At 44.2% G+C, this 18,130-nt stretch overlaps 1 protein-coding gene across 1 annotated transcript in view; it reads left to right on the top strand.

Moving 5' to 3' along the window:
• Nucleotides 1-5,925: 5,925 nt before the first annotated feature.
• Nucleotides 5,926-18,130, top strand: part of LOC133416193 (stAR-related lipid transfer protein 13-like) — a 43,026-nt gene continuing 30,821 nt past the window's right edge. The window contains 10 exon segments of the mRNA XM_061702940.1: nucleotides 5,926-6,182; nucleotides 12,359-12,430; nucleotides 13,043-13,124; nucleotides 13,229-13,292; nucleotides 14,214-15,448; nucleotides 15,756-15,926; nucleotides 16,661-16,820; nucleotides 16,959-17,157; nucleotides 17,658-17,871; nucleotides 18,040-18,130. The exon segment at nucleotides 18,040-18,130 is cut by the window's right edge and continues 24 nt beyond it. Of these exon segments, the coding sequence (XP_061558924.1) occupies nucleotides 5,966-6,182; nucleotides 12,359-12,430; nucleotides 13,043-13,124; nucleotides 13,229-13,292; nucleotides 14,214-15,448; nucleotides 15,756-15,926; nucleotides 16,661-16,820; nucleotides 16,959-17,157; nucleotides 17,658-17,871; nucleotides 18,040-18,130 (2,505 nt within the window). The 5' untranslated portion in view covers nucleotides 5,926-5,965.

Genomic DNA, 18,130 nt, shown 5'->3' with positions numbered 1-18,130 from the left:
CTTCAATGCTACCAAGCAGCTATAAAGCTACAAGGCTACAAAGCTTCCAGGTTACAAGGCTCCCAGGCTTCAAAGCTAGCAAGCTACAAGTAGCAACATGATAAGTGGCCGCCACCTTTGTGGAATTTTCTCAAAAACGTGGAATGAGCAAACGCTTCTGAGAAAATCGATGAGTCAACTACTTGATCTATTGTACTGCCCACACAGCTCTTCTCACAAATAATGTTCCATTTGTGGTTTGGTAGGTGTTTAGGGCAAGAAACACAGTGAAATGTGAGAATATTGACGCGTCGACCTTGAGAAGCCCTCGCAATTTTGGCCCGTCTGAGCTTATTGGTTGATATATTTAACTGAAACTTGTCAGCCAATCGGAGAAGGGGTTCCCCAGATTTCAGACGAAATGAAAGGGTCGAGGAGGTGTTTTGAGAAATTATCAAATTATACTGTTTTACTCTAATTTGAAGGCGTTTTTGACCTGATTTTTTTTTAATAGGCAATATCACATAAAAACGTTCCCCAAAAAGTAAATTTTTATCTGACACAAAAAAATTAATTTGTACAAACATCCACTCAACGTATTGCGCTTCTGAGCAGACCTTGTCGGCACGTCCGACACCACACGTAAGCCGCCGCCGCTGCCAAACTGCCATCTTGGGACAGGAATAAGGTGCGAATAAACACTCTGGAGTGGGAAAACAAAGCCAAGAAGGGAGGGCGGGGGTAGGGGGGGTAAAAAAAAAACATGCGACTGACTGATTTACATGCCAACACAGAAACACACAAACACACTCTCTCACTTATTTAGCTTGTTAGTGTTATAGTTTTGCAGCCTGTTAGCCTTGTTGTTGAGTTGTAGCTTTAGGTTGATAGCTTATTTGCCTTCTCGCACTGTAGCTTGGCAGCTTGTTAGCCTGTTATCCAAACACTCCACACTTTCATTCATCTGAGAGAGTCTTCAGGGAGGAATTTCATTTATGGGTTGGTCCCGTTTAGGGGTCATTATTAACAAAACATAAACAAGTTCTGGTGTAAGGTATCTGTAGTAGAAATAGTGATTAAAGCTGATTTACAGAATGTGAACTAGCATTTAAAGCCATGTTTTCACCAAGTACTACACTTGAGTTCAGTTTGGTCTGGTAATTTTTTTTATTGATTGTTTAAAAAAATGTGCTAAGAATAGATTTGATGACAAAAACACTAGCATTTGTCACAAGGTGACCAGTCCTGGGTGTACCCCACCTTTCGCCCCAGGTCAGCTGGGATAGGATCCAGCTCACTATGCAGTATAGAAAATGGATGGCTAGCTCGATGGACTCCAAACATCCACATCCTCGTTGTTGTTATTGTTACTGGAGAGTTTGGGACTTCTGCTGACCCACTTTTCATCCAGGCTGTTTTTTAAAAAATATTTTTTATTCCACAATTCCATGCCGCTCGCACATCAGCGGCATTTCTGCTGACTTGGACGGAGAAGAGCAGACGACAAGCGCAATAAAAGTGAAAGCGTGTCTCCGTCACGGTACGACGGGCAGGGAGGAAAACGAGTATGGCTTCCAACCTCGGAAAGTCCAACGCTTGAAACTAAAAAGTGAATCCTTTTCATTTTTGTTTTCGCTACGACCCTTTTTGAATCTTCCATGTTGAATAGAATAAAGCAAAGCAAATTTATTTATATAGCACATTTCATACACAAGGTAACTCAATGTGCTTTACATGATTAAAAGCATTTGAAAACAAAGAAAAATACAGCTTATAAACATTTACAACAATGAGAATAAAATAAAATAAAAATACAATTGAAACAGCATACAGTGCAAGAAATATTTAAAAGTGAAAATGCTCTGAAAAGCATGGGGAAAAAGTAAAAGAATGTTTAATCTGGATTTAAAACATGCACACTTGGGGCTGATGTCACTTCTGTTGTCAATTTATTCCATTTGTGTGCAGCATAATAGCTAAATGCCTGAGTAGCTATTTGACCTGAGTCTGTCGATCTCAGAGCCCTACTGGGTTTAATATTCCATTAGCATTTCATTAATGTATTCTGGACCTAAACTGTTTAGGGATTTTTAGACCAGTTGCAGAACTTTAAAATCTATTCTAAAGCTGACTGGAAGCCAGTGTAAAGACATTAGAATTGGAGTAATATGCTCTGACCTCTTTGTTCTGGTCGGAACCCGAGCTGCAGCATTCTGAATGAGCTGCAGCTGTTTCATGCTCTTTTAGGGAGTCCAGTCAGAAGACCATTACAATAGTCAAGTCTACTTGAGATAAAAGCATGGATGACCTTCTCCTGGTCTGCTTGACACATGCAAGCCTTCACTCTGGATATGTTCTTCAGATGGTAGAAGGCAGTTTTAGTAATACATTTGATATGACTGTTGAAAGTCAGGTCGGAATCGATCAGAACACCAAGGTTTTGGGCTTTGTCTTTGGTTTTTAAAGAGAGTGACTCCAGGTACTTACTAACAGCAATTCCCAAAACAATTATCTCAGTTTTGTTGTGGTTTAGTTGAAGAACATTTTGGCTCATCCAGATAAGATGTATTAGTTCCCTAGTCGATAAACTTGTACAGGAGTAAATAGCCATGATTGAAAGTAGTGAAAGTGAACGCTAAATGTTCAGGGTTGAATGTGACCATTCGCAACAATAGTCAGCAGTGATGTTGCAAAAACCTACAGATATCAATAGCACTACGCACAATTGAAACTCGAAATGGCATTCAAGTCTGCTGAATCCAAAAATCAGAATTTTTGGATTTGAATCATTGCGAATCAAAGAATAACATACTACTTTAGTCGAACAAGAGCTCCAATGCTCCCACTCTGCATTTACCTGTACTTAAAAAAAATACAAAGTTTTCACGATTTGTGAAAGACCAGGGCTTCGACCCTTGGCCAAGGTGTGTGTGTGTAGTTGTCGGAATGTAGGTCAAGGTGATTCCCATCTGCTCCTTGAGTTTAATGTAGATGTTTTCCACTTGGTGCACAGCTCGTCCATCTTGTGCGCGTGTGTCTGGGTGCATCTTTTATGTATGTGTGTGTGTGTGTGTGTGTGTGTGTGTGCGGCGGGTGACAAACGCGTTGCGTGAGCGATGCCCAAAATAGACGGCGTGCAGCGGGAATGAAGAAGCGCGGGGAAGATGAAGTAGAGGCCCGAGACCAAGACCGCTCGTAGCACACTGTAAGGCCAATTTTAGTCACAAATCTGAAGAAAGTTGTTAGCGGGAAATAAACGGAAATGAAAACCAAAAGGAGATGAGGCTAAAAATATCCAACCTACACACTTCAAAAGCTAAGCATTTTGTATCTTTTAGTCTGCTAGTAGCCCATGAATGTTGAGTATTACAAAAACTAAAATTCTTTGTAATTTAGCATTGTTCTTCTGTTTAGTATGCATACAAATAGCAATCGGACAAAATCTTTACGACTAGTCTGTCTTCAAAGTACCCTTGGAAATTCACAAAATTACCCTACAATGGCTGCTTCAAGCCAAAATGGCAGACTTCCTGCGTCTTTTCGAGCATGGTTTCTCGAGCCTTTTTTTGTGTGTGGGTCTATCATAATAGTCAGCTACCAAATTTCATGTCGTTATATAAAACTGTCTTCAGTGGATGACTTTTCGAGTGGCGTAAATGTAGTTGGTGCCCCTAAGATGGCCACGTTAAACCAAAATGGCAGAGTTACTGTCTCTTTTCAGTCATGGCTTTTTCGTGCGTCTACTCATCATAAACCGGTCTACCAAATTTCATGTTGACCAATTAAACTGGCTGCACGGGTGGGGTACGTGTGAGTGTGTGTGTGAGAGAAAGAGTGTGTATGTGAGTCTGTAAATGTGGGGGGAGTGTGTGTTTTTGTGATATAGTGTGTGTGAGTGTGTAAGTGAGCGAGATCGTGCCCGTGAGAGCGTTGTGTAAGAGAGTGTGTGTTACAGTGTATGTGTGTGAGTGAGTTTGTGATTGTGTGTGTGGGAGGGAGAGAGAGAGCCAGTGTGCGTGTTGCACGGGGAGTGGACGGCGGGGGTCTCTCATTCACATCTGGCGCTCCTTTGTCACACGTCCCGCCTCACTCGCGCAGGAGGACACCCGAGCAACCACGCGCGTTTTCAAGTGGACATTTTAGTAGCTGACTGCGGAGGAGGAGGTGACGCAGCAGCTGAGGACGCTCACTGCGGCACAATACGTTTTGGTGGGGGACTTGTTTTTGGGGGTGGGGGCGGAGGGGACCTGTCTCGCCTCAGGACCGGGATGCGTGAGCCATGACGAGCCCGCGGAGGACGCCCACGCTGCAGCTGCGGAGGTCCATCAGCGAGCAGCTGAGGGAGTCCACGGCCAAGGCGTGGGATCTGCTGTGGAGGAATGTGCGCGAGAGACGGCTGGCAGGTCAGACTTGACTCCATTTTGTGTGCTTTTCATTTGGATTGACAGTCAGGCAATCAGTCCTCAATGCAGTCAAGTTGTTGTTTGTGTGCATGTGTGAATGTGTGTATTTTGGGAAGGTCAATGTCACATTTAGCATCTGTTTGGGGGGGGGTGTCATCCCGTGTTGTGGATGCCAGCTTGTCGGCATGCTCGGGAGTGCGCATGCGTGGGACGGTGTCAACTATTTCTCGTGCGCGCCAATGCACCAAGTTTAGGGTGTCGGGGAGAGGGGGGTGACGAGGGGGGGTTGCAGAATTAAGGTCAACTTGTCAATAATTACATTTTGATTAATTGTTGGCACCAACAACGACGCTATTGTTGATTATCGACCTTATTGTTATGGCATTGTTTAAAATGTTTCAGTGGGTCTCATCAGAAGGGTGTACCTAATAAGGTGTCTCCTGTGTTTACTCTTCATTGCGGGGCTCATGCTCGTGTCAGCTAAGGCACAGCCAATGGTTCCTGCTGGCCTACTGTCACCATGGCAACTAGAGTGATTTAATTTGTCGTGTGTGCGTGCGTTTTGTGTGCGTGTGTGTAATTTGATTATTGTATGCATTTTTCTGTTGGATCTCATTTGAGGGTGTTCCGAATGAAGTGGCCGCTGTCCATAAATTATGAATGTGTGTTGTGTTCATTGTGTTATTAGTCGTGTGCAAGTGGGGTTGTTTACATGCTAATGCTAGCCGCTACTTAAGATCTGTTTGGCTTCGGGACACTGAATTTAAAACAGCCTCCTGCTGCAACCAAGCGTGTCCACAGTGACGTCATGTTATGAATTTGTGCGTGTACACGTGCACTTTGCTCCCACGTGGCTGTGTGTGGGGGAGTTGTGTAAGAGAGTGTGTGTTACAGTGTATGTGTGTGAGTGAGTTTGTGATTGTAGTCAAAATTCATTACATATTTCCTTCACGTGAGTCAAGTGGTGTTAAAGTCATCATTTAGTCTGAAGAGGACAGTCTCGTCAAATTGCATACTTTATGGGGAACTCTGCTCAAATATTAGGTGTGTGTTATTGTGTGTGTGTAACCATGTGGAACGTCATACTAGAGGATGCGGAATATTGGTCACTTGGAAACAATGGCAACATTCCTCACTAGGTCTCACACACACACACACACACACATACAGAGTGTAAGTGTGTATGTCTGTATGTGAGTGATTGTGTGCATGTAAGCATTTGTGTGCGTCTGTGTGAGAGTGTGTTTGGGTCAGAGTGTGTGACAGTGTGCATGTGTATGAATGTGTAAGTGTGTGCGCGGGCATTTGTGTCACCATTTGTGTGTGTGTATGTGTGCACACACACACACAATCTCCATTGTCCTTGGGTCCTCTCTCGGTCATGTGAGGAAATGGAATGACTTTTGTGGGACGCATTTGACCGCAGGTGAGAGACACCAACATTGGAGTGAGCGATGCGATTGGCTGCCAGCAAGTAGGGGGCGGGGCCTCTGTACCAGTTGGAGCATGTCAGAGGAATTCTTGAGGAGTGTTTGCACTGGAATCATCCGGAGAAGTCAGCCAGTGCTGTTTAGGAATCCGCCATGGAGGAAGAGGTGGCGGAAACTGAGCACAGGACCCCCATGGACACCCCCAATAGCAGCGACAGCGACAGCGCCACCGAAGAGACGTGCCTCGAGGCCATGACGTCCGACGGCCAGGACCATTACCTGAGGCTGGGCCAGACCCCCCGACGCCGCTCGGCCCTGCGTCTTTCGCGTATTATTGCCCGCAAGCAACTGCTTCGGAGGCTGGAGCAAGGTAGACCCCAGTGGGACCCCAAGTCACCTTATAGCTGGAATAAGGAATGCTTAATCGATATATCGATGAAGGATTTGGTCGATTTTGTACGGGTGTATCAAAGAGGTTATGTTTTGTCTTCACTGCAACTTGGAGGTCCTCGTAGATTCCATTTTGATGCACTTGATTGAGGCCCAACTAGTTAGCTGCATAAACAGGCAGCTGTGGAACTTGGAAACAGGAAGTAAACCGTTCAGGCAGCTTTTGTGTAGTCTACAAAAGCTGCCTGAACGGGCTGCTGTTAAAATTCTAACGGAAATTAAACAGGAATATCCGAAGTTTTCCCAAATGAGCTGGGGTTGAAAATCAAAACTGCCTAAAGTTGCGGTCATGGTAAATAGGTGGAGAACAAAGCCTGGCTAAACGGGCTGCTGTAGAAAGCAGTCGTAAATAGAATATAGACTAGAACAAATTCGGCCTAAACTGGCTGCTATGGAAATAAATCAAAACAGAAACAGAATGAAGTCTGTCTGAACATGCCGAATTGAAACAGGAACAGAACAAAGGCCGCCTAAACGGGGCGCCGTAGACATAAAAATGTGAATAGAATAGAAGTCTGCCTAAACAGCCTGCCAGGGAAATCGAAACAGGGTGTAAACAAAGGCTGCCTAAATAGGCTGATGTAGTAACTGAAATAGGAATAAAACAAAGGCCGCTGAAATGAGCTGCTGTAGAAATTGAAAGGGAAAACAACCAAGCCTCCCCAAACGGGCTGCTGCAAAGTGCGAAACAGGACGTAAATGAGACAAAGACCGCCTAAACGGGCTGCTGTTGACATCAAAACAGGAAACCGACAACAAACGTTATGTGAATGTGCTGCTGTCGAAATTTAAACGGGAATTAACCTGAACTAGAACAAATCTAAACGGGCTGCTGTAGAAATCGTAATTGCAAATGCTGAATGGGACTGAAACAAAGCTGCTATCTGTCTGCTGAAATGGGCTGCTGTAGAAATTGGAAGAGGAATACCACAAAGGTTGTGGAAATCAAAATGCAAATAGAAGAGAATAGAACACACGCTGCCTAAATGGGCTGCTGCGAATTGTTTGTTTACAATGAATTAAGCACATGTTTCTCTTCGGTGACTGCACCCATTGTTTTCATCAGCTGTCACTTCCTCTACTTCCTGTCACATGATTCCTCGAAATGTAAACACAATAGAACAGCAGAGCAAAGTCAAAGCATCCCGACCTGCCAGATCTTGTTATTCCCAATTGCTCCTTTATGTAGCGTGTGAGGTGTCTATATATATATAAAAAAATAGACATTGACAGATGAAAAATGCGGCCTGCGTGAACGAGTTCTATCCTGCTCAGCTGTCAATCAATTGGTGCTCATTTAGACTAAGTTGGGACATTTTTTTTTCACAGTGTGAAATCTACACTAAAAACAGTTTGGTTATACATTATGCGTCCTCTCTCAAAGCATGATGGGTTTAAAAAAGCGTTTTTTTTAGTCCCCTTTTGAGTAAGAGTCGTGATGACGTCATTGGTGTGTTTGGCGCTCCCCCTGCTGGATGAAAGTCCACGCTACCGCCCTAAACATTCCTCCTCACCTTGTAGTCTCCTTGTATTGTTGATGCTTTCAGGGACAGTTCAAAATAATATTTTGGTTGCAGAACTCGGTCAGCGTATCAATCCATCTGTCTATATACCTAATCTATGTCTGTGTGGCATGCAGTCCCATGCTGACTTTGTGTTTCTTGTTTTTATCCCGCCTGTGCGCAGTCTAGGAATAACGAGAGGATAGGAAATGATATCACACAATCGATGCCCCCAAAGTGGAGGTGATTATTTATTTTATCTGTTTCGTTCGTTCAGATCTGAAAATCATGTTGGAAACCATTTTTCTCTTTAGGAACATGGAAATAATCTAAAACTGAGGCCATCATTAAACATCATTGACTTTTTATTTTTTTTTATTATAATTTTTTTAGGGCAATCTTTTACTCTTAACTGTCATGAAGTTATCCATCCATCCATTTTCTGAGCCGCTTCTCCTCACTAGGGTCGCGGGCGTGCTGGAGCCTATCCCAGCTATCTTCGGGCAGGAGGCGGGGTACACCCTGAACTGGTTGCCAGCCAATCGCAGGGCACATATAAAGAAACAACCATTCGCACTCACATTCACACCTACGGGCAATTCAGAGTCTTCACTCAACCTACCACGCATGTTTTTGGGATGTGGGAGTACCCAGAGAAAACCCACGCAGGCACGGGGAGAACATGCAAACTCCACACAGGCGGGGCGGGGATTTGAACCCCGGTCCTCAGTACTGTGAGCCAGATGTACTAACCATTTGTTCACCGTGCCGCTGCCATGAAGTTAAGTTTGCAAAAAAAGACGACACACATGTCGCAACTGCCTTTTCCACATGCGTCTTTCTTGAGACTTCTGATTGGCTGCAATGACCTCACAGTTAGGTCGTTATAGCACCACCTGCTGGTTTGATTAAACTTGTTTTTGATGAGGTAAATAAAAATTCCCAGACTATCGAGCTTTAGTGGCATCAAGCAGGCGCCTGACAAAAAAAAAAAAGCGGGAAATGAAAGTCTTGTCGGGACATTGTGTGAGGAATTACCTCAAACACACACACAGCTCAGCGGGGTAGGTGGCGGCCGGGATTAGCCACCCCATGCGTGCGTCCGCTGGCACGTTTGCTAATTCATCTCTTGATTAAATTCTGTGATGCTGATGAATAGCCAAGCTTTGTTCCCACACAGAAAACACTCACATACACAATGTGCATCTATATGCGCCTGTGTCGCTTTCTTTGATGTTTAAGGTCAATGTGCATCTATATGCGCCAATGTCACTTTCTTTGAAGTTTAAAATTATGATGGAAGTTGTACGTCTTTATGCACCTGTCTCTCATTAATTGATTTTTAAATTCATGGTACGAAGGGAGTTGTACGCCTGTGTCTCATTCTTTGATGTCTCAACTCACATTCCAAAGGGAGCTGTGGGGCTTTCTTTGATGTTTAATCTTGTGTTATGAAGGCAGACTTCGATATACACCTGTGTCGCTAAACGCAACATTTAAACTTATTTTGCAAAGGGAGTTGTGCGCCTTTTTGATGTGAAAACTTATGTTACTGAGGGAGTCATAATCCTGTGTCTCTTAGATGTTTAAATTCACTGAGAATTTGTGTGGCTTTTGTCACCTGTGTCTCATTCTCTGATGTTCAAACTGGTTGCCAGCCAATCGCAGTTGCATGTTCTTTACCCGTCTCTTTCTTTAATGTTTAAAACTTGTGTTACAAAGAGAGTTGTGCACCTGTGTCTTTTTCATGATCTGTAAAGTCATGTTACTCAGGGCGTTGTGCGTCTATACGCACCTGTGTCACTTTCTTTGGAATTTAAAGTCGCGTTACGAAGGGAGTGATGCATTTATGTCTCTTTCTTTTGACGTGTAATGTCATGTTCCTAAGTGAGTTGCGTATCTACGTATTTGCGCCTGTGTCTATTGATTTATGTACAAAGTCAAGTTACCATGGGACTTGTGCGCCTGTGTCGCTTTCTTTGAAAATGAAGACAGTTGAGAGAAACACATTGCTTTGTTGATCGCGTTGTATGCACCGGTGGCATTCCTTGTCCGCAGATGGCAGATTGGAAGAAATCCCTTCTTGGTTTGTTTTGAGTTGTGTGTGTTTGTGTTTTTTGTGTGCGGCTGTGTGTATTTTTCGTCCAATAACGGCAAGCGGAGAAGTCCCGCTGACCTCCAAGGCGGAGACGAGCCAAGTGTAGCGAGTCATTTCCTGTGCGGAGGCCACACGGGCTTGGCGGCTGTGTCGCGGTGATGAGTAAGAGGGGCTAGCGAGAGGTTACTGTAGGTAGCGTGGAGGTGAGGAAGAGGAGGAGGAGGAAGAGGGATGAGGGGAAGTGTGTTGAAGCTGGTTGGAAAGTCCAGAGGAGGTGTGAGGAGACGCCATGACACAGGCGGGATGAAGATGTGGCCCCAGCTATGAAGACATCAAGTAAGCTTCTTGTCTTGCTCTTCTTGAGGCGCGTCGGCCATGACGAGGATGAGGATGAAGAGGGTGAACGATGAAGGCTCTTGGCTTTCGAAAAGTTGTGGGAATGTGGCCTCAGGAAGTCAGCGTCATTAGCAACTTTAATGGAGATAAAATGTTCACTTTTCTTGGACCGAGTTGGCTTCTAATTGTTTTATTATTATTATTGTTATTGTGGTGGCTGTATCTGTTCCTGGGTATAGCTTATTCATAGTCACTAGAGCCTGAAGGTAGATTTTATTCATTAATTTTTGCATCTTTAGAAGCATCTTTCCATCCATTTTTTTCAAATTTCATAACGACTTTAGCAAGTGTAGCTACAAGTTTTATCTTTCCTCGTAGATGTTGCAATTTTGTTTTATTTGATGGAGTTACCTTTAATTCAAATTTACATTTACAACAATTTAAATCATTTATTTAATTTGTAGGCTTATAATGTAAATGTGTTGATTTCATTTTACTGTATTTTATTACATTTTATTTGTTTGACTTAATTTGCAGGGTTGTTTATGAATCTATTTTTCAAATTTAATCTACCTTAAGATGCAAGCAATTGTGTCTAATTTTTATTTTTAGGTGTGTGTATATAATTTCATTTTATCATTATTTTAATTTTATCTTGCTAAATATACAAGTGATGTACTCTATTTATTTAGTTTTATTTAATTTGTAACTTGTAGAGTGCATATCTATTTGTTTTACTGTATGTCTTTTATTTGTATTTAATTTGTAGACTTGTATCATCATTTGTTTTAATATTTTTAATGTAATTTAATGTATTTAATTTGATTTAATTTATTTTGTAAATTTGTATACGCTTTTAATTTTAATAATATACATTTGTTTAATTTAATAGACTTGTATATAGAGTACACATAATTTTATTTTATATGTGATTTGTTTATAATGTAATTAAGTATTTTAAATTTAATTTGATATAATTAGTTTAATTTCCCTCCCAATTTTATTTTTATTTTAAAGACGCAAGTAATTGTGTTTTGTTTGTTTTGTTGAATATAATCAGTAATCATATATATGATTTAATTTCATTTAATTTACTTAATTTGTAGCTACACAAAAATACAAAAATGTTTGGAAAGTTATATTTTTCTTGTTTGATGTGCAGGGCTACATATACGTGTAATTTATTTCTACCTTAAGCTATAAACAATTTAATTTATTTGTCACAAACGTGATGGCCGGCTGCATTACGACGTGTTTGCCAGCACAAAAGTATGCTTTAATGTGCTCATAAACACACACACAAAGCATCGCACAAGCTAACGGAAAACAGCAGTAAAACAAATGGCTGTAAAAGTCCTTAACGGGCCGTGTTGCCCTGGCAACGCTGCATTAACAGCTAACTGTTGGTGCTAGTTAGCTAGCTGAAGCGCTAAAGCAGGGGCGTCAAACTCATTTTTGTCACGGGCCACATCGCTGTTATGGTTCCACTCGGAGGGCCGTTATGGCTACAAACTCATATGAATGTATGATTGACTCATATTATTACATATACACAAATTAATGGATAATTGCTTTTGAAATCAAAAGCCAGTAAAAACTGTTTGTTCAACTACAGTATTAATACATTTTATTTTAAAAGTGGGGTTGGTTAAAAAAAAAAAAAAAAAAAAAAAAAAGCTTGCAATATCTAAAAAAAATCTAAAAGTGACCTCAATTTGGAATTTTGGTATTTTAGCAAGAAACACGAAGTCGATGCACACTCTTGAGGGCCACATAAAATGACGTGGCGGGCTGGATCTGGCCCCCAGACCACAGTTTGACACCTGTGCGCTAAAGTGTTTAGGCGTCAGTTAAAAGCCTGGACTTCCTGCCTTCCCACTCGTCGCATCATTCCTGCGAAATCCCAGAGCGTCACTGCGGAATGTTCCTCCCCCGTCCATCCGCTTGGAATGCCGGGATTGGAATAGCAGGCTGTGTGTGTTCGTTTGTGTGCGTGTGTATGTATGTGTGTGTGTCGTTATTTGTGTGTAGGTGTGACTGTAATGTCATTTGTGTGCGTCGTCATTCGCGTGTGTTTCGTTTGTGTGTGTGTCATTTGTATGTATGTTGTTATTTGTGTGTGTGCGTATGTGTAACACTGCTTGCTTTCCCGCTTTGCAGAGCTGGAGGCCAAGGAGGCGTGCGATTGGCTGAGAGCTGCCGGCTTTCCTCAGTATGCGCAGCTCTATGAAGGTAACCATCATGTTTTTTGATTGTTTTTTTTTCCGCTATCCCTTCCACATCTCCGTTTTGTCCACTATTTCCACTTCCTTTCCGGAGGGAGAGGATGGGATGGTGGGCGGGTAGCCGCGGGTCGTGGGAAAGGCCTTGTTATCACTACTGGGACTCTCACTGCGTTCTTCTTCCTCTCGCTTCCTGTCACTTTCATTCATGCCGGCCATTTTGTGATATTTTGGCTGTGTTGGATGGTATTCCTTTTTTTAAATGTTCAAGTGTCACCCTTGTTGCTTGAATGAACCTACAAAAAACTCACTTTTAAAGTCGTCCATAGCGCCTGTTCTCATTCCCGCTGTCAAGACATGGGAGACTATCCGATAAGATCACGTTGAGGAAATGAAAAGACTCTCATTCACCCAGTTTTTCAAAAAAGAATCAAAACGTGCTTGCTTCAAGCTAAATGTCACTTCCGGTTGAAGTTTACTGTAAAACTGACACATAAAACAAAACAGAATTAAAAACTGTATATTTAAATGCCAAAATGTTCAATCACACTGTCATTTCATCGAATTATCATCAATCCTATCGCTTGCTCTTTTGCTCTCTTTCTCTCTCTCTCACACACAGACTCTCAGTTTCCCATCAATATTTCCTCGGTAAAAAAGGATCATGACTTCTTGGATGGAGACCTGGTGGAGCCTCTGTCCCGGTAAGCTTCTTGTCTGCTGTTGAATTTCTCCACCTGACCATCCTCAGACTTTTATAAGGAATACTGTCATTGCTTGACCATGTGTTTGTAAATGTGTGTTCCAGGCGCCTCAACACGCTGAACAAGAGCGCCTCCATGAAACTGGACATTAGCCACCCCAAGAAGAAAGTAAGATTTCTCAAAACGTATTTATTAATTTGTTTATCATATAGAATTAGGGCACGCCTCTACAAAGCTTTGTTTTGTTTTTTGTCTTCTTCCCACTCTGGAAGTTGTTATCTTGTTTGTGTTTGTTTCTTACTAAGTGACCATTCTGTTAGTTCAGACTATGACCCAGATGTTCCTGGAACTCTTGAAACTACTACTAAGCCCTCTCCAACCAACTTCTGGCTCTATGGTCCCCCAAAGGTTCCGAGTTCCTGAAGTTTTTGCAGCCAAAATGTGCTATGTGTTCAGTTTTATATTAGAGCCTTAAAGAAGACCCTGCTAGGGGAATCCAGGAATCTTAAGGACTTTCTCTAATATTAGAGTATTTTCTGTCTGTGATCATCCAGATTCCTGCAACTCTTGGAAGTACACCCCCATTAAATTACCCCGGAAATATTTATTCTTCTGGCACAGTAGTCGACTGGATAGCACATCTCCCTTACAATTCTGAGGACCCTGGTTCAAATCCCGCCCCCGCCTGTAAGGAGTTTGGATGTTCTCCCTGTGCCTGTGTGGGTTTTCTCCGGGTACTCCGGTTTCCTTCTACATCCCAAAAACATGCATGGTAGGTTAATTGAAGACTCGAAATTGCCCTTAGGTGTGAATGTGAGTGGTTGTTTATTTTTATGTGCCCTGCAATTGGGTGGCGACCAGTTCAGGGTCTACCCCGCCTCTCGCCCGAAGATAGCTAGGATAGGCTCCAGCACGCCCGCGACCCTAGTGAGGATAAGCGGTACAGAAAATGGATGGATGGATGGATATTTATTCTTCCATGGACACCAAAAGTTTCTATTTCTAGGGGAAAGGAACTAGGACATTTAGGAACTTTCTCTTAAAAAGTTCCCGGAGCTGAAATGTGTGGTAAAATTGGTTAATCCACAGGGTGACGACTCAGATGAAGATGACCCGATGGCCATCAGCAAGCGTTGGACGTTTGAATGGAGCAGCCGCCGCTGGTCCCGCCTGCAGGACTTCCTGTCGGACGGCGCCCCCCTGGGGCGAAGCGAGGGCCCGTGCAGCGCAGCAAGCAGCGAGAGTGCTCTCAGTGAGCTGAGCGAACAAGAGCTGGCCGAGATCTCCTCGCTACACAGCGAGGACACGGCCTCCACAGCGGCAGACGCCATGTCGGTGGCATCCCTGTCGGCCGCCTACCGGCCGCCGCCCCGCAACCTCCCAAACTACAACTCCCTGCCTGTCAAGGGCGGTCAACACGGACAGGCGGGGCGCAGCAAAGCCAAGGCATTCCTGCGGCGGATGGAGCAAATGCGCACCTGGGGGCCGTCCACTATGCGGAAGAGCTCCAAGCGCAGGCCCCCGATGGTAATCAGCGGACCCGTCCTGCAAGGGGAGGAACCCCTGGCCCTGCAGGTTTTGCAGTGTACTCCCATCAGCCAGTTGGAGATCAATCTGGCCAGGGAAGATGGTGAAACATCACCTACCAAGCTTGGCAACGACTGTGGTGATGATTGCGGCGACCTCTCCGTGATGAATGTCAGCCCCATTCGTGATCCCACGCCCCCACGACCACGGACGGCCAGCAAGCGAAGCAGCAAGTACTTAGAGGACATGGAGCTCCCCTTGCAGGGCAAGAGGCCCGACGGACAGAAGAGCCAGTTCTACTCGCACGAAAACCTCCTCATCCAAGTCCCCACAGACCACAAGCCAGGCACCTTCCCCAAAGCGCTGTCCATTGAGAGTCTGGCACCTGGGAGAACCTCCACCAACACCGCTGTCTCTCGACTGCCCAACAACAAGAACCTGGACGACATCTGGTCTGGCCGTCCCCTGTCCAAGCCTCCCTGCCCGAAAGCTCCGAGGGGCAGCAGGGTCAGCGTGTACGACAACGTCCCGGGTTCCCACCTATATGCCAGCACGGGGGACCTTCTGGACCTGGAAAAGGAGGACAACCTGTTCCCGCACCTTGACGACATCATCCAGCACGTCAGTGGCTTGCAGCAGATTGTGGACCACTGGAGCCGTGGCGTACTGGCGGACAGCGAGGATGGCGAAGACGGTGAGGGCAGGACAACACCCATCTCGATGAATGACAGCGACTCCACTGGGCCTGGTCGGGACAGAAGGGATTCCGGTGTTGGGGCATCCTTGACAAGACCACGGTAAGAATATGTCTCCCAAAGGTGTCAAACGTCTTTTCATCGCAGGGCACATCGTAGTAGACTCAACATAATGTATTGCGAGTTAATTTGTGGACCATTAAGATATGGGTTGCGGATCTCAGGGGTTCCGGGGATCCCAGTTTGAGAACCGCTTTTCTCGACTTTCTGTACATGTGACAACACATTGATAGGCTGTCAAGTGTATGCCAGTGCAACAACCCTGACTATAAAACCATGTAAACCAGTCAGAAGCCTGAATAAAGTCACTTCTGGTACAGACAATGCAATGCTGCTTGTGTGTTTCCAGAGTGCGCTGGCCCAGTTTCAGGACCTCTGACCATCTCAACCAGCCGTCGTCATCGCTGCAGATTAGCACCCAGTCGGCCGCTCAGCTCAGCCTGCTGCACAAGTTCTCCTTGCTACGCCTCACTGCCATCATGGAGAAGTACTCCATGTCCAACAAGCACGGCTGGACCTGGTGGGTACAGTACAGTCTCCTTAGGTTTTCTTCACTGCTTGGCTTTTGCGACCCACCATATGAAGACGGAATGGGACCCACGCATAATTTTCTAAAAATTTCAGCCCCCAAAGCCGGTTTTACTCAACTGTATGCAATTTGGCAACCTTGTCTATAATGAGTACACCCACAAAAAGGTTTGAAGAAGCCATGACCCAAAAGACACTGGAAGTCAGCTATTTTGGTTTAAATTGGTCATTTAGGCTCAATTGGCTCAGTTGTGTCCAAAAACTGATTTTTCTTTTTTAAATCAGCCCCCGAAGCCAGTTTTACTCAGAATTATGAAACGAGGTAAACTTGTCTATCATGAGTGGAGCCATGAAAACGTCTCAAGCAGACATGCCTGAAAAGACACAGGAAGTCAGTCATATTAGTTTGAAGTGGCCATTTTAGGCTCAGTTGTCTTAGTTGCACCTAACCTGATTTTTCTTTTTCCAGTCAGCCACCAAATACAGTTTTGTTACTAGGAACATGAAATTTGGTTGGGATGTGTAGTGTGACAAAAAGTCTAAAGAAGCCATGCCTGAAGAGACACAGGACTTAAGCCATTCGGTTTGAAGTTATCTATTCCAAAGGGTCCTTCAAAGACAAACTCCTTGAAATTTTGTCCGATTGCTACCAAATTTGAACTACTTGTACTAGCCGTAGATAGATCTTCAATGAAAGCGCACCCATGCTTCTGTGTTTCCTTGCAGGTCTGTGCCCAAATTCATGAAGCGTATAAAGTCTCCGGACACCAAGGACAAGAGTGTGTTTGGTGTCCCACTCATCATGCACGTGCGACGTTGCGGCTTCCCGCTGCCCCTATGCCTGCAGCAGGCCCTCGCCCACCTCACACGCCACTGTTTGGACCAGGTACTAGTGGCAAGGACAATATTTTGCCACGGAACACAAAATTTGACCAATAAATCCGCTATTAAAAAGGACTGGACTAGGTACTCGTGGACCTTCTTTCCATCTTCTCATCTTGGTGGTTCTTGTGTTTCCCTCTAGGTGGGCCTGTTCCGCAAGTCTGGTGTGAAGTCTCGCATCCAAGCGCTGCGTCAACAGTGCGACGCCTCGCCTGACGCTGTGGATTACGGGGACCAGTCGGCTTACGACGTGGCCGACATGCTCAAGCAATTCTTCCGCGACCTTCCGGAACCGCTGCTTAGTAACAAACTGGGGGAAACCTTCCTGCACATCTATCAATGTAGGTAACAGCTTCCATGCTGAGTTTCCATTGTGGTTTTAGTGGTGGTTAATGCTGAGAGTGTAGGTTCACTGTGTAATAATGGTTTGAATGCTTACTGAGGGAGTGATGCATTCATTTAGCATGTTATTGTGTCAATGCTTAGAGTTAAGCATTCATTGTTCTTGTTTGAATACTTAGCAGATTATTCATTCAGAATCTATTAAAATACAAAATTTTACCATAAATCCTCCATGTTTTGTCATAAAAACAAAATATTTCATCACAAAACACTACATCTGACCATGAATCCACCATATATTGTAAGAAACACAAAGTATTTTGTCAGAAAACAATATATTTTGTCATAAAAACATATTTTACTATATATAACACTAACTTTTGTTAAAAAATCTCAACAAATACAATAATTTCTCGTTAGACCTCGTCTCTCAGCATTCTCACACACTGATCAGCACTGATGACAGCTTGCCCACCTCATTTCCCGTTTCCCCCCACAGACGTGCCCAAGGAGCAGCATCTGCAGGCGGTGCGGGCGGCGATCTTGCTGATGGCGGACGAGAACCGCCAGGCGCTGCAGATGCTGCTCTACTTCCTGCGTGACGTGGCGGCGCAGGTGGACGAGAACCAGATGACGGCCACCAACCTTGCTGTCTGCCTGGCGCCATCTCTCTTTCACCTCAGCCTAACCAAGGGCGACACGCTCTCGCCAAGGTATGCCATCTTTCAAAATGTCTTCCATTTGAATTAATTCCAAAGCATTTCAGTTCAATCTCAGCTCTTCAGCATTTACATGCAATTTCTGCATAAAGAAAATTAAAAAAAAAACCACTTCTTACTCATTTATGGACGTTCTCTGTTGTCCTTCCGATGATGATGAAGGTCCATCCAGAGGAAGTACGCCAGCGGCCGACCGGACCAGAAGGACCTGAACGAGAACATGGCCGCTACTCAAGGCCTTGCTCACATGATC

This window comes from Phycodurus eques, chromosome 17 (genome assembly GCF_024500275.1).
Source record: "Phycodurus eques isolate BA_2022a chromosome 17, UOR_Pequ_1.1, whole genome shotgun sequence".
Lineage (NCBI taxonomy): Eukaryota > Metazoa > Chordata > Actinopteri > Syngnathiformes > Syngnathidae > Phycodurus > Phycodurus eques.
The sequence above is the reverse complement of the archived record's forward strand: the minus strand, read 5'-3'. Positions and strand labels throughout refer to the sequence as shown.